Source organism: Amphiprion ocellaris, chromosome 9 (assembly GCF_022539595.1).
Source record: "Amphiprion ocellaris isolate individual 3 ecotype Okinawa chromosome 9, ASM2253959v1, whole genome shotgun sequence".
Classification (NCBI taxonomy): Eukaryota; Metazoa; Chordata; class Actinopteri; family Pomacentridae; genus Amphiprion; species Amphiprion ocellaris.
Genome location: NC_072774.1, coordinates 3197701 through 3223673, shown reverse-complemented (window position 1 = coordinate 3223673; position 25973 = coordinate 3197701). Strand labels below are relative to the sequence as shown.

General features: G+C 40.5%; 1 protein-coding gene and 1 long non-coding RNA gene across 3 annotated transcripts; one reads left to right on the top strand and one right to left on the bottom strand.

Moving 5' to 3' along the window:
• Positions 1-3509: 3509 nt before the first annotated feature.
• Positions 3510-22983, bottom strand: vegfaa (vascular endothelial growth factor Aa). 2 transcript variants are annotated; one of them, XM_023291615.3, is made up of 7 exons: positions 22467-22983; positions 17946-17988; positions 15537-15733; positions 13630-13706; positions 13510-13542; positions 10358-10489; positions 3510-7808 (listed from the first exon to the last, which is right to left on the bottom strand). In XM_023291615.3, the coding sequence occupies exons 1-7, from the start codon at positions 22530-22532 to the stop codon at positions 7787-7789; spliced, it is 570 nt and encodes a 189-aa protein (XP_023147383.1). In that variant the 5' UTR covers positions 22533-22983; the 3' UTR covers positions 3510-7786. The 2 variants fall into 2 exon arrangements, with proteins under 2 accessions (XP_023147383.1, XP_023147384.1); XM_023291616.3 differs by lacking the exon at positions 10358-10489 and having other exon boundaries at positions 22467-22979.
• On the top strand, positions 7839-24350 carry LOC129349701 (uncharacterized). Its single transcript, XR_008602817.1, has 2 exons — positions 7839-8101; positions 23634-24350. It is a non-coding gene; the product is annotated as an uncharacterized LOC129349701 (long non-coding RNA).
• The last annotated feature ends 1623 nt before the right edge of the window (positions 24351-25973 follow it).

The following is a 25973-nucleotide window of genomic DNA, read 5'->3' as shown; positions in this document are numbered from 1 at the left end:
GACGTAGTTTTCACTTGTTGTCATGGTTACAGTGACGCTGTGCCGCTATCTGGCAATGATACAGAAATCTTTAACAAATCCGTGGATCCAGACTATAAGCCGCATCACTGAAAAAATCTAATCAGTTGGTCCTTGTGTCATTTCTGACCTTCCTTGAAAATTTCATCCAAATCCGTGAGTCCATTTTTGAGTAATGTTGTTAACAGACGGACAAACGTACGCCGATCGTCATGTAACTCCACCGCATTCCTTGGTGGAGGAATAAAAACCATTGAATGAGAAGGTGTGTCTAAACTTTTTCTCTACTGCTTTCTCTACTCTACCAGTCGGTAGAGTAGAGAAAGCAATATTTTGCACAAATCTTCTGCAGTTGGACATATCAACACCTGTTTACATATGACAGAATTGCACAAAATGCTAACATTTGCACAAAAAAATTAATAATTTTTAAACTATTTTTATTTCATTTTATCCTATTTTTATTATATTCTATTTTATTTCACTTTATTTTATTTGTTATTTCAGTTTTGTGAAGGGAAGTCGCAAATTAAGAATGTCATTACTCAGGGTAAACACGGTTTCTGCTGTGTACATGACAATAAAGTACTTGAACTGAATTGATCCTGAAAACGGCTCAGTAGACAACCAATGAGTCGGGATGTTCTGGGTTTGATGAACTTCGCCTCTGAGCAACCCAGTGACACAAACTAACACTCTGGACTTGACTGTCAGCACGTACAACCAAACCAATTATATAAGCAATTAGACTGCACAACCCAGTTACACGCTTAGCTAGACATAACTCCAACACAGCCAGTTCACACCACAAGGCCAGTAATGTCACTCTGCTTTTCTTTTTGAGGAAAGTCTTACGGATGAGACTGACACTGGTGACTTGGCAGGTGCACTGTTTTTAATAGATTTTTATTCTTTCTTGCAGTTATTCCTTCTTTTCTACTGTTTCTGTCAAGCATAATTAGTTTATATGTGTTTTGACAAAACACCTGACTCTAGTTCACACAAAAGTCTAAATAGTAACTGATAGACATGTCACTAGTTTTATATATCTAGTTCTGTACCAGCTATTTAAAATACATGAATGTTCAGAAGATCATCAGTTATTAGAATCTTTCCTCAGTGCTCCATACATGTCTTTATCTATAGTCGTATTGCGCTCACAAACACAAATGTCGGCCCCGAATTCTATAGTAGTGTAACCAATAGTAAATGGGTCATTCCAGAACTGGAGGACATTTTTACATTCCACCCATCAAATTTCTAATAATCCATGTACAAAACACTAAAACATGCAGTTGTTGTGTAATTTTTCTTGTCCTGAGACCAAATCTAAAAAAGCTAGGAGAAAAGAATGTTTGACAATATTTTTAAAATACCAAATAAATCTGGAGTTTCTCTTGTCCCACCCCCCTGATGACCAAACTGAATCTCAAATGAAACAGTTAAGATGAAATTTAAATCTCCTTTTTTTAGTTTTTTTTCATTGATGTCTGTTGTAATTATGGAAGCATTTTTATAATCAACATAATATTTTGAATAATTATGATGCATGGAACCTTTTATCATAACCTTTTTAGCATTGTAGAAGAAGAAGAAAATTGGAATTAACAACACCAAACACTTTTCCTAAAGAATGTGTAGAACAAAGCTATGTCCTCTCTTCTATTTTCCATATTTTCATCCCATTGTCAGTCTTGATTGAATGTCTCTCTCTACCTCATTATCAGGATCAGACTAATTCTTTGGACTGTTTTCCATCAGTCAGTTTGTCCTCTTGGTCAGCAGTAACAGCAGCTAAATATCTAGCTTCTACTGCTGAGAAAAAGATCACATTAGCATGGATTAGCAACCCTGTTACTGTGATTAGAGTAGGGTTAGCAAATAACACAGAAAACATGGAATAAAAATGCTACCATTGATGTGGAAGCTGAGCCAATCAAGCCTTTGATAGTTTATTACCTATTATTGATGAACATACATCCATCCATTATCTATACACCACTTAATCCTCACTAGAGTCACAGGTGGCAGGAGACAGTCCTTATTGATGAATATGTAGTGTAAAATTGTCAAAGAGAAGGTTTATTTTTCAAAAATTTTGAAGCACAAATGTCCTCCAATTCTGTAATGACCCAAATATTAAATCACTAAAAACTCTTCTCTGTGTATTAAAGCAACATAGTTACTCTCTACCTGTCTGGAAGTGTCTTAGATGTACACCACCGTTTAAAAGTTTGGGGTCACTTAGAAATGTCCTAATGTGGCAGAATGTTGCACCAGCTCCTGACAACCCGCTCCTTATTTACGTTATTTTGTTGTGTTTTTTTGTGTTGTTAGTATTCTGCTTTTTACACTGTGTGATGCACTTGGAATACAACAAATTCAAGGTGACTTTATGGGACTTACAGTATATTTTTTCATTTTAGTTTTAGATTTTTTTTCTTACTTTATTTTACCTTCACTTTATACCCAACCCTAATATTATTGTTTACCCCTTTGTTGAATATCCATGCTGCTGTAACAACTGAATTCCCCTCGGGATTAAAAAAGTCAGTCTAAGTCTATTAAATGAATCAGAAATCCATTCTAGACATTGTTAATGTGGTAAATGACTATTGTAGCTGGAAATGGCTGATTTTTAATGGAATATCTCCATAGGGGTACAGAGGAACATTTCCAGCAACCATCACTCCTGTGTTCTAATGTTGCATTGTGTTAGTTAATGGTGTTGAAAGGCTAATTGATGATTAGAAAACCCTTGTGCAGTTATGTTAGCACATGGATAAAAGTGGTTTCAGGGGAAACATGGAATTGCCTGGATGACCCTAAATTTTTGAACGGTAGTGTACTTACTGAGCCTTACTTAATAATCTGCCAGGAAGAAACTCTTGGTGACATTACTTTCTGATCTTTTGTGCCGCTGTGCTGTGGAAAATTGCTCCCACGCCATGTTTATGAGTCTTGACTCGGGAGTTCATATTACAGGAACTTTCCCAGTCAGCTGTCATTCAGCTGGAACAAAGTTCACAAGTTCCTACACCTTAAGTCAACACCAGAGCTTATGTAAGACAACTGCAATAAAAGAAAGAGCAGCTGTCATTCAAACTGCGATATAAACACATTATGTGTATTTACAGTGCAGAAGAGAACAATTATAACAGGTTAAAATTACAGAAACAAAGATAAGAACTTTTAAAGTCACCATATGGCATGAAGCTCGACATTAAAATACTCAAATGTCTCTGAGAAGATCAGGCAGTAAACACATCATTCTGTACCTTGTAGAGTCAACATGAAAGCAGTAGACGAGACGGCCGTGAAATCTGGCTATTTCCCCCTCAGAATGAATCGTAGTAAAAGTAACGACCCAATGCCTTTACTGTTGGTTATGTCATGTTAGTTTATGATGTACCAGCATGTGAAGCATCATATCCATCCTGTATTTCACAATCATCTTCATTTTTACAAAGAAAACATCTTTTGAACGTGTATTTTGAAAATAAATATGTTTTAATAGTTACACTAAAAACAACTATTAATATGTAAAACATTTTACAGCACCAATAAATATATTAATGTGAAAATATACTAAAAGTGTGTACGAAGTTGTACAAAGTCATGACAATCTTATCTTAAATACAAACAGAATGAATGTCTTCATCAGAGAAGTGGAAAGTTGTGGATGCTGAGCCAGCAGCCTGTCTCAGTAAAACACTCTCGGGCCTCCGGTCTGAGTGATGCAGACAAACAGCAGTGGTTTCAGGTAATGCAGGTAAGATGCATGAGAACAGACGAGTTCTAGATCAAGATAAGACCTGCTGGATGATGGCGACCTTTAGTGTGGCTCAGAATAACAGTTTGTAGGAAATCATACTGGCCTGATAAAGAAACAAATCAGTCCTCTGTAGAAAAAACACCAAAAACCAAGTCTAAATTACTAAGACGTAACTTGTGCACTGAGACTTTCTGATGCTCTACAGAGCCTCGCAAAGGGGAAACTTGGAAATTTGCACCTTTGTCGTACATTTCAAGTAAGAGTTAAAGTTATCGTAGCGATAAGAACTGAAATAACAGGTTGTTGTCGCTGGTCCTGCCAGCAGGAAGGAGTGTTTCAGCGCAGAAGGAGATTTATTCATTAACTTAGTATCCAACTCGCACTGGCCGTGTTTCTAAGTACACTACTGTTCAGAGGTTTGGGGGTCACTGGAAGTGTTCCTCTGCACCCCTATGTAGATATTTCATTAAAAAATCCGTCGTTTCCAGCTAGAATAGTCATTTACCACATTAACGTCTAGACTGTATCTCTGATTCATTTAATGTTATCTTCATTGAAAAAAATGCTTTTCTTTCAAAAAATAAGGACATTTCTATGTGAACCAACACTTTTGAATGGTAGTATACATGAATAAAAGTTCCTCTATATTAGCTAAAGTTGATATTATTAAAGTTGCTCTATATTCGTTAAAGTTGACCTACACTACCATTCAAAAGTTTGGGGTCACCCAGGTAGTTTCATGTTTTCCATGAAAACTCCCACTTTTATCCATGTGCTATCATAATGGCGCAAGGGTTTTCTAATCATCAATGAGTCTTTCAACACCATTAGCTAACACAATGTAGCATTAGAACACAGGAGTGATGGTTGCTGGAAATGTTCCTCTGTACCCCTATGGAGATATTCCATTAAAAACCAGCTGTTTCCAAATAGAATAGTCATTTACCACATTAACAATATCTAGACTGTATCTCTGATTCATTTAATGTTATCCTCGGGGAAAAAAATGCTTTTCTTTCAAAAATAAGGACATTTCAAAGTGACCCCAAACATTTGAATGGTAGTGTATACAACGTACACTATTTTCAGCTGTTCCTCGTGTAACGTTATGTTGCTTTGTCCCTCACCAATAAAGCGTATGTCTGTTTTTTCTTCTTTATGTATCCTTGTAGTGGCTCATCAGAGGGCAGGTCTTCCTCATATGGTAACAGTTTAACATTAAAGGACATGTTGGATTCCCGCTAAGAATCACTGTCAGGGTTGGGAGTGAGGACATTATGTTCAGAGAAAACAATGCTGTTTTACTGCTCCCCAGACCAGAGGCCTCCGTCTCAGACAGCCTTTTCAAAGTTAGTGCTGAGCCGACCAGTGACATAAAGACTCACTTCTCAACAGGACGCATCCTCAGGCAGACAAACGCCAAATCACGTCTGTCTCCCAGTCGAAAATGAAAAACACCTGTGTTGGCACATCATTCATGTGTATGTTGGTGGCTAGGGTTTTTATCGGCCAACAGGCCCGCCATAATCTCCTCCAGCTGCTGAGAAACGCAGCTTTAGTTAAAATGGAATGTCAAAGCATTGTCAGTCCTTTTTCCCACAACAAAAGTTCTCCATCCCATCTGTGGACAAATTGAAAACAGCTGAGGAGTCAGAATAACCTTAACACTGCAAATAAATATAATAGCAAATACTGAACATATTCCATAAATTAGCTGTAGCGTCATAGACAAAGAGATAGCTAGTAAGTATATACAGATCGTTCATGATAAACTGTTTTGTCGTGTTTTAAAACAAAGCCGATTCAAAAGGAACCTTGTAGTGGATTTCTACAGCGAGGTGCAGATGTGTGATTGTCTTCTCTTCTCTGTATATACCTACAGTAACATCCCTTCAGACACCTGATCTCAACATGTTGTGTTAAAGGAACACAAGCGTCAAAAAGTAAATAATAAGCTCGTGCACAAAAAAATGACATTTCCCGGGAAGGGTTACATGAAGGAGGCCTGATCAGAAACAGGTGGTGGTTGGTTCCCTCAGGCTGGGCTCACACTGCAGGAGGTTTAAAGTCTTCACAAAGTTTAAAATCAGGCTGCATTATAAGGGGAAACTTCACAGATATTCTGCTCTCTAATCTCAAACTAATGAACAAGATTTAAAAAAAAAAAAAAAAAACAAAAAACAAAGCATCACACTGCAGGACTTTGTCCAAATTGTGGAGTCCGAGAGCAGAGCTCAGGAGGAAGCAGATGGAAACTAAATGGAGCAACAAGCTGCTGTAGTCAAACTTTACAGTGAGAAAAGAACAAAAGCAAAAATGAGTCTGCGTGAGAAGATGGTTGGAGAGGTTAGATCAACATGGTTTGTCTGTTCTTTAGAGAACTGGAGGTGAGATTTTATCTGCGGGGTTGATTATCTGTAGCTAATGTTACCCTCAAGGGCGAGAACATCCTCTGCCCCGGGTACGATAATTGTAACCATCCAGATTTTATCTGGCAAATATTCAACATGTTTGATATTAGCGGCGCTGTGATGAATCTGCAAAAGTTCAGGAGGTTTCAGACTAAATCTGTAATCTGTCACATTGAAAACTAGAAAAGCACTCAGAGTGCAGTAAGGCTGCTCAGTCATCGTACCATTTACGATAGATGAAATCTTTAATAAAAAATGACCTTGCGCTGAGCAGAGGCGTGTGTTATGCATGTGTATGTTATGTACGGATACCGAATAGCATGACCAAAATATGTAGCGAGCAGCAGGAAATGATGGGACTCAGAAACACCCCCACAATTTAATCAGTTGTTCCTTGGATCATTTCTGATGGATAAGTCCTGATAAGTCTGCAGCAGTGGATTTGTAGTAGGATCACAATCGTGATCGTCAGCAGGCAGCTGACGTAGTGTTCACTTGTTGTCATGGTTACAGTGATGCCGTGCTGCTATCTCGCAATGATACGGAAATATTTAACAAATCCGTGGATCCAGACTATAAGCCACATCACTGCCAAAGTCTAATCACTTGGTCCTTGTGTCATTTCTGACCTTCCCTGAAAATTTCATCCAAATCCGTTAGTCTGTTTTTGAGTAGTGTTGGTAACAGACAGACGGACAGACAGACAGACAGACAAACAAACCAACGCCGATCGTCACATAACTCTGCCAAGATTATTACTTCTTGGCGGAGTAATAATCTGGACCAACATCGGTTCAGACCAGATTTCTGGTCCAACTGTCAGCAGGAGGAAACTCCTGCAGTCTGAGCCCAGCCTCAATAAGAACAGGCCTGATCTTTACCCAATTTTAACATTGACTAAGATCTTTGAACGTTCCAAAACTTCATCATTAATCTTTAGTCCGGTTCTTGCTATCGTCACGTAACCCTTCATCTTCACATTATCCACGACCACAGCTTGGAACCTTCACCCACAGTTGCTTCAGGAAACTGTGGACACTGGAAGAGAACTTTTTAAAGTGTATTCTCGTACCAGCTGGAGTCAGTCTGTACAGTGGAGACAACTTCACATCATGGCTGAGGGAAACACTTCTTGGACCTGCTGTTCACTTCAAGTACAAGGAGGAAGTCCTCCCTCTGTCCCCGTTTGCTTCTGTCAGAGTTCCAAGTTCAGATTCTGCTGCACTGCTCAATGACGTCAATACAAAACATGAGATCCACAGCAGAGGAGCATCCAGTGAAGTGTTAATAAAACATGTCTTTCTACAGCTGTATCCACCACCAGAACTGAAAGACTTTCCATTCATACGCCAGCAGCGCACTCGTGTCACTTTAAATATGTTTTTCTATGTAGCAGCAGAACATTGTCAATGTAGTAAAAGTACGTATATATTAATATCTTTAGTCAGAAAACAGGCCATGTCAAGATGTGCATCCAGAACGTCCTGTCTTGCGTTGTCGTTGTGTCCTTGCAGGGAATGCATCCTCAGATTTCAAAGTGCTGTTCCAAGAAAAGAATTCCTTCATAACAGTGTTCCAGGTCTCATCTCCTCGGTGTGTCGCATCTGTGGAGGACAAGACAAAAATCTGGTTATGCGGCAAAAAGCAAACGGGTTGTTTTGTAAAGCGATGAGCAGAAAGTCTGTACATTACTGCTGCATGAAATCCAAATGATTTACAGACAGGGAAAGTAAATAAGGGAAGGATCATGTGATTCAGTGTACTTTCTCTGCTGAATATAAAATGTTCTTGTACAAAAAAAAATACACTACCGTTCAAAAGTTTGGGGTCACCCAGACAATTTCATGTTTTCCATGAAAACTCACTTTTATTCATGTGCTAACATAACTGCACAAGGGTTTTCTAATCATCAAATAGCCTTTCAACACCATTAGCTAACGCAATGTAGCATTAGAACACAGGAGTGATGGTTGCTGGAAATGTTCCTCTGTACCCCTATGGAGATACTCCATTAAAAATCAGCCATTTCCAGCTAGAATAGTCATTTACCAGATTGGTAAATTGGACATTTCTAAGTGACCCCAAACTTTTGAACGCTAGTGTACCCTTTCTCAAGCTTTCTTCTAGCCAGCTTCTCATGTCATCACGAGTGTGTGATAGCTCGACAGGGTTCGACAGGAGGTTGGGGGTGAACTAATCTGGAGACCCCCCACCCTCAGGTCACCACCACCCTCTACACCAAACACTACACAGCCAATTGGAATCATGTCTGTGGTCACCAGAAGTGTGTGGCCCTCTAAGCACAAAAAGCAATGTGGGGGGCCAGGGGTCAGAGGTCGGGGAGATGGAGGGTCAGGAGAGGTCAATAAACAGCTTGGTTAAGTGGAAGCAGCTCGTCTGTACAGAGCTACAAGCTGCACTCATCGTATCCGACTCTGGAAGATCACACACAATTAAAAACAACTAAAAAAAAAAAAAACAAGAAATGTGACATGCAAACAGCATGAACATCTCTGCATTCAGTCACCTGCAAACATCAGTCCTGTAGAGCTGAACTGACATTACTGACTGCACATCTATTGCTAACAAAGTCTGGTGAAATCCTGGTTAGTCTGCATCAATTCTATTTCATTTCTTATTTAAAAAGTTCTGAAAAACAATTTGGCAGAATTGTAACAATTTGTCATGTTTTCACAACTGGGAATTTTGGTATTTTCACCCTTTAAAAACACCCTTTTAGGATTCAAACAGACGGAATGGTTGCCAGTTCATCTAAAGCAGGAGACACCATTTTAATCATTGGACCTTGAAAATGGAAAGAAGTGCAAATTGCTCAAACAAGCATCAACCATACTTGTCCCCTGAAAGTTCCTGTAAGTCTATTTACACTACCGTTCAAAAGTTTGGGGTCACTTAGATATGTCCTTATTTGTGAAAGAAAAGCATTTTTTTTTCAATGAAGATAACATTAAATGAATGATAAATCCAGTGTAGACATTGTAAATGTGGTAAATGACTATTCTAGCTGGAAACGGCTGATTTTTAATGGAATATCTCCATAGGGGTACAGAGGAACATTTCCAGCAACCATGACTCCTGTGTTCTAATGCTACATTGTGTTAGCTAATGGTGTTGAAAGGCTCATTAATGATTTTAAAACTCTTGTGGAGTTATGTTAGCACATGAATAAAAGCGGGAGCTTTCGTGGAAAACATGGAATTGTCTGGGTAACCCCAAACTTTTTAGTGTAAATTCTGCACAGGATGAATCAGAACCATATCAGATGTCATGAGTACAGCAGTTAACCTTAGCAGACAAGACAGAACCAGAATCAAGGAACTTAAACTAAAATAGACATTAGCATAGCACAAGTAGGGCTATGGACTGGAGCCAACAGCCAGAATTCTTTAAAGAAGTCAGTTTTTTTAATGTTTCCTAGGAATGTATTTAAGATTTGATTTCAATCTAAAATTTCACATGTACCATTTTAAATAGCCAAAGCTTATGATAATTTTTTTTTAACCAAATCAAATATGGTTGAGCAGATAGCCCCTGATGATTTGAGATGAAATAACTCCTGTGTTCTAATGCTACATTGTGTTAGCTAATGGTGTTGAAAGGCTAACTGATGATTAGAAAACCCCTGTGTATTTATGTTAGCACATGAATAAAAGTGAGAGTTTAAATGGAAAACATGAAATTGTCTGGGTGACCCCAAACTTTTGAACGATAGTGTACATGGACACACAGCTAGCGTGAGTTGGATCTTCAGTTGGTGAATGAATCTGTCTGTGCTGAAATACTCCTTCCTGCTGGCAGGACCAGCGACAACAACCTGTTCTTTCAGTTCTTATTGCTACAATAACTTTAACTCTTACTGGAAATGAATGACACACTTTATTCATTCATTCCCCTTTGCAAGGCCTTTGCAGTTTCCACACTGATGTGACTATTTATCAGACAGGAGACAATTCAAGCACAACGAAGCACAGAACCTCCACATTCCCATCTACAAACACAACATCGAAAAGCAGGGAGAAGCATGCTTTCTCAGGATGAAATATATCCATGCTGGGAGCACAGACAGGGGCAGAGCAGGCAGGCAGATGAAAAAAGGGGATTCAAGGCATGTCTTTATGTTTGGCAAACAAACCTGCAAGTTCTTTCGTTTAACTCAAGCTGCCTGGACCTGCAGTCTAACTGAGTGAATTTGCAGGAACATTGACAGGTGACAGGGTCCTGCACAAACAAGCGCTTTCTTCTCTCTGAGCAAGGTGCACAGTGGCTGCAAGGGAAGCAAAGAGGAGAGACAGAACTAAGCTAAGAGTGAATTCTGCAGAGGCCAGAGCAGAGCTCCATGCAACATCCCCACCCCCCTCGATGGCAGCGTGCCACGCCACCTGGATATCAGTGAATCAACCTGACAGAATCCTACACTTGAAGCAACCCTACCCCTCTACCACGAGGTCAGCCCAACGCTCTGCTTCAACGGCGACACAGACGAGGTCACATTAAGGAAATAAAACTTTTCACTGCGTCTTCTGAGGTATTTATGTTCCAACACAAGATGATCTGAACCCAGTTAGCGGGGTTACACTTATGAATTTATCGGTAAAGTAATTACGCTATCATTCAAAAGTTTGGGGTCACCCAGACAATTGTAAGTTTTCCATTAAAACTCACACTTTCATTTATGTGCTAACGTAACTGCACAAGGGTTTTAAAGGGTTTTCTAATCATCAATTAGTCTTTCAACACCATAAGCTAACACAATGTAGCATTAGAACACAGGAGTGATGGTTGCTGGAAATGTTCCTCTGTACCTCTATGGAGATACTCCATTAACAATCATCCGTTTCCAGCTAGAATAGTCATTTACCACATTAACAATGTCTACACTGGATTTATCATTCATTTAATGTCATCTTCGTTGAAAAAAATACTTTTCTTTCAAAAATAAGGACATTTCTAGATGATCCCGAACTTTTGAATGATGGTGTACATTATAGTTACGGGTTTTAGCCTATTGTCTGTCTGAAGTCTACAGTAACCCAGCAAACCTCATGTCTTCAGCAGTGATTGGTTTGATTGGAGCTGAAGGGAGAAACAGCTGTACTAATGGAGAATACAAACTGAGGAGCATTCCAAGAAAAGTTTTGGATGCTATAGATAAAGAAACAACAAAGAAGTAAACAGAGGTCTGAAGAAACAATGAAGATGATGTGCGTCATCGGTTTGGGTTTGTGTGACTCCTCCCATTGCCAGAAGGGGGAGACAAAAGTTCCTCACTGCAGATTCAAGTCAAACAACAGGAGACAATTTTAGCCAAGCCAACTCCTTCAACCATTACACCCTTCTGTGGCAGCAACCCATCAGAGATGCACAAACATGAAACAAGGAACCAGACAGTTTGAAGTTGAATTAAGCACTACAGCTGAAGTATCTGATATGGTGCTGAACCACCTTTCTTTGTCTCAGAGCTTTTCTTGGATGGCACACATCAGAACACGTCTAAAAAGCAGGATAAGTCCTATAGAACTTTCTACACATCCTGTATGAAAACAGAAGGACGAAGCAGAAATTATCACCCTCTCAGTGCAACAATGACCTTCAGCCGATTTCTTCATGTATTCTGTGCTTTAATACTGACTTCTGTGGCAATCTGACATATGGGAAGGAAATATGGTAAAAACTACAATTAGTAAACAGTTTTCAGTGGAGACCATTATTGACCAACAGACAACCCTAAAACCGTTTCTCATAGAGGCATTGTGAACATTGCCAAGGCAAAATGATTCTGCCATTTTAAAGGAGGATTCAGATTGAGATCTGGTTCTACTCCAAAAGACCATCATCTGATGATCTTTGGCTCAGCCCTACTACAGGTACACTACAGGTCAAAAGTTTAGACATACCTTCTCATTCAGTGCTTTTTATTTATTTGTATTATTTTTTACATTGTAGATTAATACTGAAGATGAACACTTCTTTGTTTACAACATAATTCCATATGTGTTCTTTTATAGTTTTGATGTCTTCAGTGAGAATCTACAATGTACAAAATAATTCAATAAAAAACATTAAATGAGAAGGTGTGTTTAAACTTTCGACTGTTCATGTTTGTTAAAAAGGAGACAGGAAGTTTACTTCAGAAGAACAATCGTTCTGGTGTCTCCATCGTTCACAATCACTCTGACAAACAAAAGAAAAGAGAGCAGCTCCTGAACACCTGCAGTGTTCAGTCAAATGCTAGCAAACCCAAACAGAAGGAGATCAAGTGACAAAACTGTGCCAACCGTTTCCATATCAGCAGGGTTGGCTATTGATCCACAGGACTGTGCACGTCCTCTTTATAGCAGCTCTGATTCACCTGTACAGGTAAACTAGCTGCCTACGTGCATGTTGACAGGCAGACATCCAACGAGGGCTGAGAATAGTTGAGGCGTCTAACAAACAGATCTGACTGAGCTGACATGATCCCATCTCTCCTCCACCAATCCATCAGAGCTCAGTTCAGGACTCTCCTCTTATCTGATTAAACCGCTGACCCCCGCTGAGACGCTTCAACATGAACACGAACCACACGCATTCATCGTACATACAGCTCTACGTCAGCTAGCGAGTTCTCTACAGCACCTCGGCTCGTCTCTGAGCTCATCCTCTATTTACACCACTAAAAATAAAAATAGGTTAACTGCATGACACCTGTTGCTATGATTAGAGCGGGGAAGTGGCCGAGTGCCGAGGGTCAGGTTTGTGCACCTGGAACCAGAGTGCAGACGGCAGTGGGTGGTCTGAAGTCGCCTCAATCACCGCCTGCTACACCCGAACCATAAAGCACTAAAACAAATGCCATAAAAGCAGCACAGCTTAAATGAGAGTTCATCACAGACATCAGATCTGCAAGAAACTTCATCAGACACTTTGACTGGGCAACGTCACTTCTACTGAAATGAACTGAAAGAAGCATGAACTAAGACAGACAGCACTATTTCAGCTTTTTCTGTGCACGTATGTGCTCATGCACGTTTGTGCTCATGCGTAGGAAAGGGGGCAAAGGAGGGGATATGGGGGTGAAGGGGTCAGAGGGACGGTATTGATAACTATCTAATTATCTACAGACAGCACCTTAAACCAACACTGAGGAAGCAGGTAGGTTCCAAACCAAAACCTGCCAGAAGCTGAAAGCAGCAGGAAGTTATGCTGTCACCTGCTGCTATTTTTTATTAATACAGATGAACAAAGGCAGAGGAAAGAGAAGCTGTGTGCATTTGAAATGAAACAGGAAAGAGGGAGCATACTTACTATGACTTCTTTGCTTGAACACCTGGCTTTACTCTGAAAGAAACAAAAACAAGCAAGATGATGTAGATCTTTACTTCATAAAGTCAGTGTAAATGTGTGTGAGAGAATTCAAGGTTTTACCTGCATTCACACTTTTGATGCTCTGTGAAAGTTAAATGAATGGTATGTTGTGTTACCCTCGGTCTAAACCGCATTACCTTGAAGAGAAACAAAGGACATAACAAGGAGAAGTTTACATGAAAACAGCTTTTCATAACCCTCAGTCTAGACACCACAGACCTGAAAACTCAGAGGCGTTAGCTGCCGGTGTCTCTGTAACCAGCAGGCCTTGGACAGGCTTTGAACATGGCTGTAAAGACAGTATCAGGGTAAACAACGTGTCAGATACCAAACCTCACCACTTAATTTCTCCTGTTTGTGGATGTAAATGTTGTGTTTTTCAGATGATCTACGCATTCGCAAACACAACCCTCATACTGTCATACTCTGAAGAATCACAAAGATCACCCAACACTTTCAGTACTCCGCCAAGGCTGCTCAGTCGTATCATTTTGATAACAACTGAGCACAGGCGTGTGTTACGCATGTGTACGCTATGTATAGATACCGAATCACGTGACCTAAATATGTAGCGGGCGGCGGGAATTGATGGGACTCAGAAACACCCCCACAGTTTAATCAATTGTCCCTTGTATCATTTCTGATGGATAAGTCCACGGCGGTTGATTTGTAGTAGGATCACAATCATGTGACATCAGCAGGCAGCTGATGTAGTGTTCACTTGTTGTCATGGCTACAGTGACACCGTGCCACTATCTGGCAATGAAAAAGAAATCTTTAACAAATCTGTGGATCCAGACTATAAGCCACATCACTGCCAAAATATAATCACTTGGTCCTTGTGTCATTTCTGATCTTCCCTGAAAATTTCATTCAAATCTGTTAGTCCGTTTTTGGGTAATGTCACTAACAGACACACAAACCAACACCAATCATCACATAACTCCACCGAGTTCTTTGGCCGAATAAAAACATGAATTTTTGGAATTTTAGAGGAAAGAAAACAAGAAGTTGTGTAGAGAAACAATAGGATTGTTCAACTGGACTTCTCTTGTAGATTCTTGAAGACGTGCCCATCACCTCTCATCTTGGATGAGAATCTACAAGAACCTACAAGAGAAGTCCAGAGAAGTCCCCTGAACTTCTTGAGTATTGTTGCAAACAGACAGACAGCCAAACCAACGCTGATTGTCACATAACTCCACCATGTTCAAAAAGGACAAAAAAGGCAAAAAGAGTACAGGAATGACCGAAAAATTCAAAAACTTTGTTTCTTCAGGTTTCAGTTTGTAGTCACGGAGCCTTTGTCTCTGACAGGGGGCATACACCAGGTCCTCGGTTTACGACGTCCTCGACCTACGGTGTTTCGTGCTTATGTCGCCATCTCTCATAAATTTATTAAGAAAGTCTTGTTCCATCATTCCGACGACCGGCATTTGCAAAGTTAAAACTAATTTCGCGTGAGAAGTAGTCGGTGAGCGGAGCGGACGAATATCTCGTCACGCGACGCTATACAAGGAAGACAGCTTTGTTTAGCGGTTTGTACACCACATTGGATTGTGCAACATTCACTTTCTTTCTTTGACAGACAAACAAACGTACGGTGATCGTCATATAACTCCACCACGTTCCTTGGCGGAGTAACAACAGTTCGAAGTTGGATAAAGCAATCTTACCATAAAATTCACTTACTAGCTTTGTCTGGGGCTCTCAACCACATTTCATGGTCTTCATCGATGGGTGGAGTTTGCTCAGTTTTCATGGAGATGGTGCAGTTGTCATAATTTGACCTAGGTATGGAAAATCAGTCAACTTACAACTCCATACGTATATCACACGAGTACAACTGATCCATCTCCACAACAAGAAGTCAAACTGCATCTGCTCAGACTGAGATGTGGTTGAAAGCCCCATTCTGCTCTACGGAGGACTTAAACCTGCAGCTTTCACTGCGACCGCCGGCTCACCTGCAGTGTGACATTGCGCGTTTCTGCTGGAACACATTCCATGGCTTCGTCGTTGCAGCAGCCTCCACAGCGGTTGAGGACCACACAGGAGGGGATGTAGGTGTGTTCTGTATCCTCTGGATACTCCTGCATGATGTCCACCAGAACTTCTCTGGGCTGACACATGCTCTTGGTGATGACATTTGTGAAAGGGATGACTGAAAACACAAAGAGATTGATCATCAAACACCGATATTTTCATCATCAGAAATGTGATTTGAAAAGTCACATAACTCTGCCATGTTCCTTGGCGGAGCAACAAACACAAAATGACAGAAGGAACACAAAAAAGGATCCAACAAAAGCACCGAAAAGAGACAAAACACCTAAAATCAGGCACTTAATGACACAATACAAGAAGAACGTAACACATACGAACCAAAATGAGACGCAAAAGGACACAAATGCGGTGCAAAATGACAGAAAAAAAAGAGACGAAACAGCCTCAAACACAAATTAAACAACCAAAACCAGACTCAGAACAAGAAAAAAAGAGACAGAACGACAATATGGAGATAAATGAAGACGAAGACCAGACTTCTTTTATTTCAGAATTCTGCAGTTGTTCAATTTCAAAAAGGTCACGGCCGTTTCCTGATAACACAACAAGCTCAGCAAGCAGCGCTGAGCAGAAACAAGTTCACTTTATTGTTATGCTAAATTTACATCACAAGGGATATAGTGGAATAAAACTGTCTAATGGCACCAAAAAGTAGAAGCAACCCACATTCAGAAGAAGGCAACTCCATACACAGGACCACAGGACAAAAACAAGCTGATTAATTCAACAACAAAGGTGATTATTTCAGCATGAAAGTATCCACCATGGCTGCGTTGGTGCAGATAAAACACATTTTATCATCTGAACCTGTGAATGTGGATCTGGAACAGAAGAGATTTGGGACCAGTCGGCTAAAACCCTGAAGTTCAGGCTGAATGCAGCTACAGAACCTGCCATCCCTGCATTTCCATGCCCTGTGCAGCCAGAAATAATTCCTTCCACAGTCCCACAGTTCCCAGTGACCTGCTGCTAACTCCTGACCCCTGATTGGTCAGAGCAGCCATGACCTCCAGCTCTGTGGCGCCAGGCTTCACCTTCGACATATGACCTCAGAAAACCCACCCATGTGCAGGCACCGGCTCCCGGCTAATGCTGGGAACCAACTAGCTTTATAACTACATTTTAAATCTACAGTGAATCCTTGAGAATCTGAGTGTCGTTTGAAGAGTCAGTGGGATTTTTGTGGTTAGATGTCTGAAATGATAATGACAGAAACTCTTCGGCTGTGGTCAGAGGGATCCTCCATCCCATGACTTTTTAATCAACACTGAATGCATCCCTCCAGCTTCCAGGATGAAGGAAGCAAGTTGGTCAGAAGACATGAGATCTGTTAGCTGGGTAGAGTCAGTTCACTGCAACCTCAAGTGAACTCAGCTTGGTTCTCCTCAGAACTATGATAGATCAGTCTGGTGGTACTTTATAAGTTCTACTAACAAGATTTAAACCAGCAATAAGCTTTAAACTAGCAAGTATTAGATAAAGCCTGATGTGTGTTATTCCTTGGTGCCATGACACTCCACTTTCCAAAAACTGTGAGCCCTATGAGGCAGTTTTCAGCTTATTTCATGACCACATTATTAAGACCAGCCACACATGATGTGTCTCATGCTCTCAGAACAGTCTCAGCTATCCACATTTTCCATCACTTGATGTGATAATGCTTCCAGATTGTTTTTATTAGCCTTTATATCAAAGGGGAAAAATTGTATTATTGACTTGTGATGTTTTTATTTGTGTATCTTACTATAAAATTCTACGGTACAGACTTATTCAGAACTGTGTAGGGAACAACGTCCACCACGTTTACCAACGTCCACCACGTCTACCACATTGTCCGCCAACGTCCACCAAAACATGCACCACAACATCCACCAACATCTACCAATGTCTACCACATCGACCACAAAGTCTACCACAATGTCCACCAATGTCTAGCACAACGTCCACCACAACATCCACCAACATCCACCAACGTCTACCACAAAGCCTGCTCAGTGACGCAGGTTGTTCTGAATGATGTCTATCTCCATCCATCAGCAGCAGAAGGAACAAAAAATCTCAGAAAGAACAAAAATGTAACAACTGCAGAGGCCTTGACTGGTTCTGTTTTCTCTCTCACATTAAGTCTTGCTTTGAAATCTGAACCACTTTTATAGCGACTCCAAAGTCCAAAGTCAGACCTTTGTCTCATGTCTGTACAGGACAACGAGGTTGAGTTCATACCAAGAAACAAACACTTCCAACACATGTCAAAGCTTCAGTTTTTGACAAAGAAAAGAAGACGTCTTTCTCTGCTAGCGATCACTTACCTTCATTTTTACTCTTGTCCACTCCCTTGTTCAGGCTGGCAGTCTGTAAGAGATGCACATCAGAATAATATTAATATTAATATTAATAGAATTAATATTTCTCACCTGCAGCATTAAATCAGTGAACTCCTATTGTACACATACATCACACTGCTGACAGTGACCTGAGCTCTGGTTTAGTAAAGACTAAAGATGTCAAATACTGATGAGACTGGATGTTGATGGTCTTTACTCTTCATTACACACAGTTATCAGTTTATTAGGTATATACAGCTAAACTACTGCCATTTATACAGGATATTATATTTAATTTAACATTGAGTTTTTTGTTAAAACCATGTCAGAGAGGTGCCAATTCCCCTTCATGATACCTGTATGTGATAATAACCTCAGTATAATAAAACCCAGTTCAACAGCACCACCATCTGCATCCTCTAAACCAAGTCCAAACTGAACCTGATGATGTTTGGAGCTCTTCAGAGACTTCAGCTGATCAGACGAGGCTCATGTTGCTCAGCTTGTCTTAAAGTCCATTCAGTGTTCTAATAACTACATTAATAATGAAATAATAAAATATGAATGATGACAGTCAACCAGATTTTTTTATGGCACTCCCACTGGTTTTAATATCTATCCATCCATTATCTATACACCGCTTAATCCTTATTAGGGTCGCGGGGGGGGGGGGGGGGGGGGGGGGGGGGGGGGGGGGGGCGCTGGAGGCTGGAGTCTGGAGTCTATCCCAGATGACTTATGGTGAAGGTTTAGCCTCTGAATGTTCTGGGACCAGAATGTTTCAGATATGGTTGATGAAAGTCTTTTAGATCTGCAGGTCACTTAGTGAAACCAAAGTCTATCACAGGGCTACATAAAAGACAATCACACTCGCGGACGATTTAGAATCACCAATTAACCTCAGCATGCTTTTGGACTGTGGGAGGAAACCGGAGAACCTGGAGAAAATCCACACATGCACAGAGAGAACATGTAAACTCCATGCAGAAAGATCCCAGGAAGGCTGGGACGTGAACCAGGGATCTTCTAGCTGTAAGGTGACGGTGCTGACCACCAAGCCACCGTGCAGCCCTGGTTTTAATATCTCAGAGAAAATTAGTGTTATCTAGCTTCACTGTGTAAAAATTTGAATGGTTTGCAGACAGTCTAACAGTCGTGAACCTGGATTGAAAACAGTTAAATGTTCTCTGTTGGCGGCTGCAACTCATAGGAGGTTGAGATTCAAATTCAAATACAGATGGAACTCTGAACATTCATTTGGTCATCAGAGGGCTTTGGAACTATGAGTATGAACTGTGTAATGTTGTGTTGACCTGTTTTAAAGTCCAACCCAAAGCTCTTTCAGAGACATGGTTTAAGTGTAAAGTGTTGAGTGTTTTCTGTGATCAGCAGAAAAGTAAAAGACATGTTTTTGCTATTTTTGAAAAAAGCTGTTCAGCTGTTACTAAATCGAAGTGGAAATGTCTGAAACACTTGGAAATGCTACAGAAAGTGAAGTGTTCAGTCAACCTTTTAATCGGTTATAATTTAAATGCTGCTGCCTGAACTCTGAACTCTCTGGAGTCCGTTGGGTCAGAACTGTGGACGGCTTCATTTTCTTCTGTCAGGAAGTTCTGAGGCAGCATGAGGAACTAATAGCATCTTAATTATTCACAAAGCCCTTCCTGGAACATTTCCTGGTTATCTTACATGTGTTTTAAACCATCAAGTCAAGGCATTGCTTTTACAGCACATTTAATGTAATAACTGTTCAACCAAAGTAGAAAAATCTGAGAGATTTCACCTCACAGGTTTAAATATTTAGACCCTACAGTGTTCTTCACATGTTAAAGGCTACGTCCTTCACCTGACTGGCAAGGACTCCCTGGAACGCCTATGAGCAGGCTTCGTTTGTATTCCTTTAATATTTATTATAGATCTATTTCACATTGTAGTGCAGGGGTGTCAAATATATGGCCCGTGAGCCAAAATTGGTCTGCCAGAGGGTCCAATCTGGCCCATGGAATGACTTTGTAAAGTGTAAAAATTATGGAGGAAGCATCATCTGCAAACTGTAAATTTCTAAAACCCTAAATTTGAAATGATTTCCAGACCTTGACAAGTTGTTTGGATCATAAAGTACAATTCTAGATTGTTCTGATGCCTGAAACTGAATGTTTTGTGCCTTTGTAGACACACTGTGATCTGCAAGTTGTAATGTGTAAATGATAAACTGAGACATAATGTTGTTGAAATTTAACATATTTCTTGAGAAATTTCAGGTTGTTCATGATGTTTTGTTGAAAGATAACTTCTGAACAGTGAACATTTTCAAAATATACTTTTTTTGCACTAAAATGGAAAAAATTGGAGTTGTTATTACTCTGCCAAGAAATGGCGGAGTTATGTGATGATCAGCGTACGTTTGTCTGTCTGTCTGTCGGTCTGTTAGCAACGTTACTCAAAAACGGACTAACAGATTTGGATGAAATTTTCAGAGAAGGTCAGAAATGACACAAGGACAAAGTGATTAAATTTTGGCAGTGATGTGGCTTATAGTCTGGATCCACGGATTGGTTAAAGATTTCTGTATCATTGCCAGATAGCGGCACGGCGTCACTGTAACAATGACAACAAGTGAACACTACGTCAGCTGCCTGCTGATGATCACATGATTGTGATCCTACTACAAATCCACCGCTGAGAACTTATCAGGACTTATCCATTGAAAATGATCCAAGAAACAACTGATTAAATTGTGGGGGTGTTTCTGAGTCCCATCAATTCCTGCCACCCGCTACATATTTAGGTCACACGATTCGGTATCCACACATAATGTACACATGCAGAACACACGCCTGTGCTCAGCGCAAGGTCACTTTGTTTGTGGGTACATTTATATCAAATGGACACATTCTATGTTTTTGATCATCAATAACTGATAAAAAAAAAATGTTACATTTCTGACAATGCTATATGGGGGAATGAGCAGCCTTGGAGGAGTACTGCGCACTCTGAGTGCTTTTCTTGTCTTGTTTATAGGTTATTATGCTCTGATTTTACTGGTCCAGCCAACTGAATATCAAATTGGGTCCCTGAACTAAAATGATTCTGACACCCCTGCTGTAGTGGGTCACAAAAATCAGGTCTTAAAACATTTCTATAGTACATCTGAGATGAGAAACCGGCTCCACCTGTGAGGAACATGTTGAGTCCTGACATCGTTTAACTGGTTGATGCAAATCATCATTTCAGTTGTTCCCAACATAATTTGCGGTCAGTGGTCCTCCCTGTTCAGTTAAAGCCTGGTGAAGGTGGAGTTCAAGATTTTAACCTGACTGTGGTTCAGATCTATTAAAACTGGTAAAACAAACAGATGAGAACCAAAGCTGGCACCTTCAAAGTAACAGCCTCGGTGAAGTAGATAAGAAACACGAACTGATGCACTTTAAACGCATTTTCAAGAGGGAATAGTACAAATTTGGACCCTCCTGGATCCATTCAGTCATTCTGATCTGCTGTGAACTATTCTGCCACCAAGTTTCATGGCTTTTAGAGTTTTATTTTTGGAGATACTGAACTCTAAACATGGCTTTCCTGATAAAATGTTTACTTGTATTCTACATAGAAATGTCCCAGGTCTGAAAACATACAAAATTCTACCTTAATATTTTACAGAATTCAGTTTTAGGTCCCAAGTAAGTGAACAAAATCTGAGAACTTGTTTCCTGTATTCTGCGTCTTATGCTTTTAATTACTTCTCTACCTTTAATGTAGCAATTCAAGGAAACAAAACTTTGTAAATCAAAGCAAAATTTGCAATTTTCAAACAGATTTCACATGAATAATGTTCAGTCATTCATTTGTTCCTTCAGACTCTCACAGAAGCATCATCCGTGTTCAAAAGACATTTTAGGAGCACCAAAAAAACTGATTCATCACCATGTTTTATTGTGAAATTACGCAGGAGCCTGTCTGGGTGGTGAACAGCTAATTGACGGATCCTATTGGATCCTTTCTGCCCTGCTGGCTGCTGTAACCGCAGCAGATATTGCGTGAGAAAGCGGACCGGCTGCGTGGGAACCAGGAGGGAACCAGGAGGGCATCCAGCGGAGCCTCCACTGACCGGCCCACAACACATAAATAAGATCCTGGACGAACTTCAGAGCACATTCAACTGCAGAGAACCAGAAGAAACCAATCACAAATCCAACAAAGTTTAACGAGAACTCCGGATCCAGTTCGGCTGACAGGGAACCGAACCAGCAGAACCTCTTAATCCTACTGACATGTTAGGAACTTTCCCTCAGCACTTTAAACATGGTGGTGAAATTAAAAGGAATAAATCACGTCTCTGTGTGCATTCAGATCATTAACAGATGTTTCCTCACAACAGCCAAATGTTTGCAGTTTATTCTGCTTCTTTGCGCAACACTTGAACACAGAACCTCCGCGTCACCGAGTCTGGATCAGTTTTAACACTGCAACACGCAGCTGTTTTCATGACAGAATGGGGCTGAAACTCACCTTTACGGACGACAGGTGCAGAACCGCTGCCAACACGAGCCGAACCAAAGTGACACCAAAGTTCATGGCTGAATCCGCGCTGCGTCCTGAAATCTGCGCGGTGCGTTAAGAGCGAAAAACCAGACGACGCGACTGCGCAAAAAAAAAAAAAACGTAGAATATATAATCAAAAGCGGGTTAGATGTGGTTACAGCAGATCCATAGGTTCCACGGCGCGTGTCACGTTCACAGAGATCCTCCCAGCAGCTCCGTGGGAAACATTCATCCAGACAAAGACACTGAAATCCACGCAGGAACCCGGCGATCCTCCCACAGTGACTAATGTGACTGATGTGGAAACTTTACGCAGCGCGGTGCGTCCTGACTGATCCACGGCAGTTGGCGGAGCGTGGCGGTGTGCGCAGGTATGGAGTGAGAGAGTGTTCTCCACGGAGTGTTCTGCTGTTCGTTCCTCGGGGTTCTGCGTGAATAATTCGTGGATCCTCAGCGGTACCAGCCTCTCGCCCCGCTCCGTCCCATTAAAGGAGGCGGGCCGGGGGAGGAACCAATGGCAGAGATGGAGCCGGTGGTGTGTGTGTGTGGTCACGCACGCACACACACCCACATGAAAGCACGTCACTGATGACGTACCGTCGCCTGCTCCACGTAGCTGAAGTGAAACCGGTGAATTTGTGTCTCCTTCAACATGTCTGAGTTTCAAAGTGCTGATTCACGGAGAGGCCAGGACCAGGATCCTCCTCTGTTACACATTTTCTCTTTTAGTCTGTTTTCTTTGTGGCTCCTGTTCAGATTTATGACTTCCACATGTTATTTCTCTATCAGTTCAACACACACACAAAGTAAAAGACAAAAAGATGATGAGATGGGATGTGTGGCTCTTTTAAGGGAGTCAGAGCCTGAAAAAAAACTGCCTCGCTGTTATATTCATTGATATTTTAGAAATCAACCAAGGATAACTGGTTTTTATCAAGGAAACAATCACTGGTAGCAGTTATAAGATACGGATCAGAATCATTCAATCTTACACATCCCACCAATAAATACTCTAATCAGTTTTATTTATATTTTTTATGTACACTACCGTTCAAATTTTGGGGTCATCCGGACAATTCCATGTTCTCCATGAAAACTCCCACTTTTATCCATGTACTAACATAACTGCACAAGGGTTTTCTAATCATCAATGAGCCTTTCAACACCATTAGCTAACACAATGTAGCATTAGAACACAGGAGTGATGGTTGCTGGAAATGTTCCTCTGTACCCCTATGGAGATATTCCGTTAAAAATCAGCTGTTTCCAGCTACAATAGTCATTTACCACATTAACAATGTCTACACTGGATTTATCATTCATTTAATGTTATCTCCATTGAAAAAAACTATTTTTCTCTCAAAAACAAGAACATTTCTAAGTGACCCTGAACTTTTGAACAGCAGTGTATGTAATTTTATTTCCTGACTGAACTCAGATGTTTAAACAGCTGCTCCAGAGGTAGGCAGCACATCCAGGCAATCATGGTCTTCTGGAACTCCTTATTGGTTGAAATGGATCATGATGCAGGTCAAACTTCCATTGGACTGTCATCAACTTTCTCTAAGATGTTAATCTACTATTTTCCGATGAACTATGCTGGTTTTTCTTGGTTACAGTGAACACTGGCACAATTCTCCATCTGTTACAAATGTGGGCCACATCAAATCCAACTGTGACACGCAGACTTCATAAGATGATAAATTGTATTTGATATGCTTAATATTACATCAAAGTTAGTCTATTACACAAGAATTCTCTGACCAGATCTGTTAAAATAAAACACATGATGGACCAGAGAATGTACAGTGAAAGCTGCAGACCTGGTCTGATATGTGAAGACATGTAGAATGAAGTCTGTTCTTCTTCACTGTTTGTCTTTTTTTTGAGTGCTGTTGACTAAATTCAAGCATCAAAAGCTTTATAGGAATGCAACATTCATTCTTCAGTCTGAGTGTACACTACCAGTGAAAAGTTTGCGGCTGCACTTGGGGATACATTCAAAGTTTTTGCCGTTTTCCAGACTGACTGACCTTCAGTTCTTAAAAGTAATGATGAACTGTCATTTCTCTTTACTTAGCTGATTGGTTCTTGCCATAATATGGATTCTAACAGTTGTCAAATAGAGCTGTCAACTGTGGACCAACCTGACTTCTGCACAACACAACTGATGGTCCAAAACCCCATTAAGATATTCCATTAAAAATCTGCCGTTTCCAGCTACAATAGTCATTTACCACATTAATAATGGCTAAACTGGATTTATCATTCATTTAATGTTATCTTCATTGAAAAAAACTGCTTTTCTTTCAAAAATAAAAACATTTCTAAGTGACCCTGAACTTTTGAACGGTAGTTTACAAGAAAGTAGTAATGCTGAAACTAACATATTTTCTAAGCTGCAGGATTTTCACCAAGCAGACCAGGATTCACATCCCACAAAGGAAGTTTTGATTTCTCTTACTGTATAATGAGGTTTTGGAAAATGTCCCCATAGTAACAGCATAAATCTCAAAGATATGTTTAGCTGTGCAGGAACATAATTGTTGCTGGGAAATGACAAGTTGAAAATGTTGTGCGGATTTAAGCTGATTTTTTATTTTTTTTAAAAATGTAAGTTCCTTGGGGGAGTTAGGTGAGGATTGGCGTTGGTTTGTCTGTCTGTTTTGAATGAAATTTTAAGGGAAGGTCAGAAATGACACAAGGACCAAGTGATTTGATTTTGGGAGTGATGCAGCTTATAGTCTGGATCCACGGATTTGTTAAGGGTCAGGTTAAATGGTGACCCTAAATTGTCCATTGGTGTGAATGTGAGTTTGATTTTGTTTGCCTCTATGTGTAGCCCTGATAGAGTGGTGACCTGTCCAGGGTGTCCCCTGCCTTCACCCTAAGTTAGCTGGGATAGACTCCAGACCCTGCGACCCCAATGAGGATGGATGGATGGATGGATGGATGGATGGATGGATGGATGGATGTGACTCTTCTTGAATGATCCCTGAGATCACAAACCACCTGGCAAAGCCTGATATTCACAAAATTATCAAAGAATACAGTATAAATAAGGATCTAACTTCTATATACATACAGAGAAACTTTTATAAAACGAGGCTGGGGAGTAGGGGAGGTGATTTGCTGCTCGGTGGTGGCGATACAAACAGGCAGAATGAATGAACGCTGCCTCAGTTCTAAATCGATGCTAGTAGGAAGGAGGGCACTGAAGACTAGCATGGCTTCCTGCCGCTCCATTTCAGACAGAACACCTTGTCAGATTTAACCATTTATTTCAAAATGACTTGTGTTTGTATTTGACGGTGACTCTGCGTGAGTGATGCTCTAAAATTATGAGTCAAGAGGAAGTAATACATAGACAGTCTATGAGTTCTGAAAGCCCAAACCCAGAGAGAGCAGATGAGCTGAGTCACCTGTCTAAACAGCTCATGGAATAGCCTTTGTGGAGCAACAAGCTTGTCACAT

What these genes read in the sequence shown, in the direction of transcription:
- vegfaa (XM_023291615.3), bottom strand. Translation starts at nt 22,532, where the DNA reads ATGAACTTTGGTGTCACTTTGGTTCGGCTCGTGTTGGCAGCGGTTCTG. An exon ending in CGCGCAATGTCACACTGCAG is followed by an intron (nt 13,707 to 15,536) that starts GTGAGCCGGCGG and finishes TTTCTCTTCAAG; the next exon opens with GTAATGCGGTTTAGACCGAG. An exon ending in CATCAAAAGTGTGAATGCAG is followed by an intron (nt 13,543 to 13,629) that starts GTAAAACCTTGA and finishes TGTTTCTTTCAG; the next exon opens with AGTAAAGCCAGGTGTTCAAG.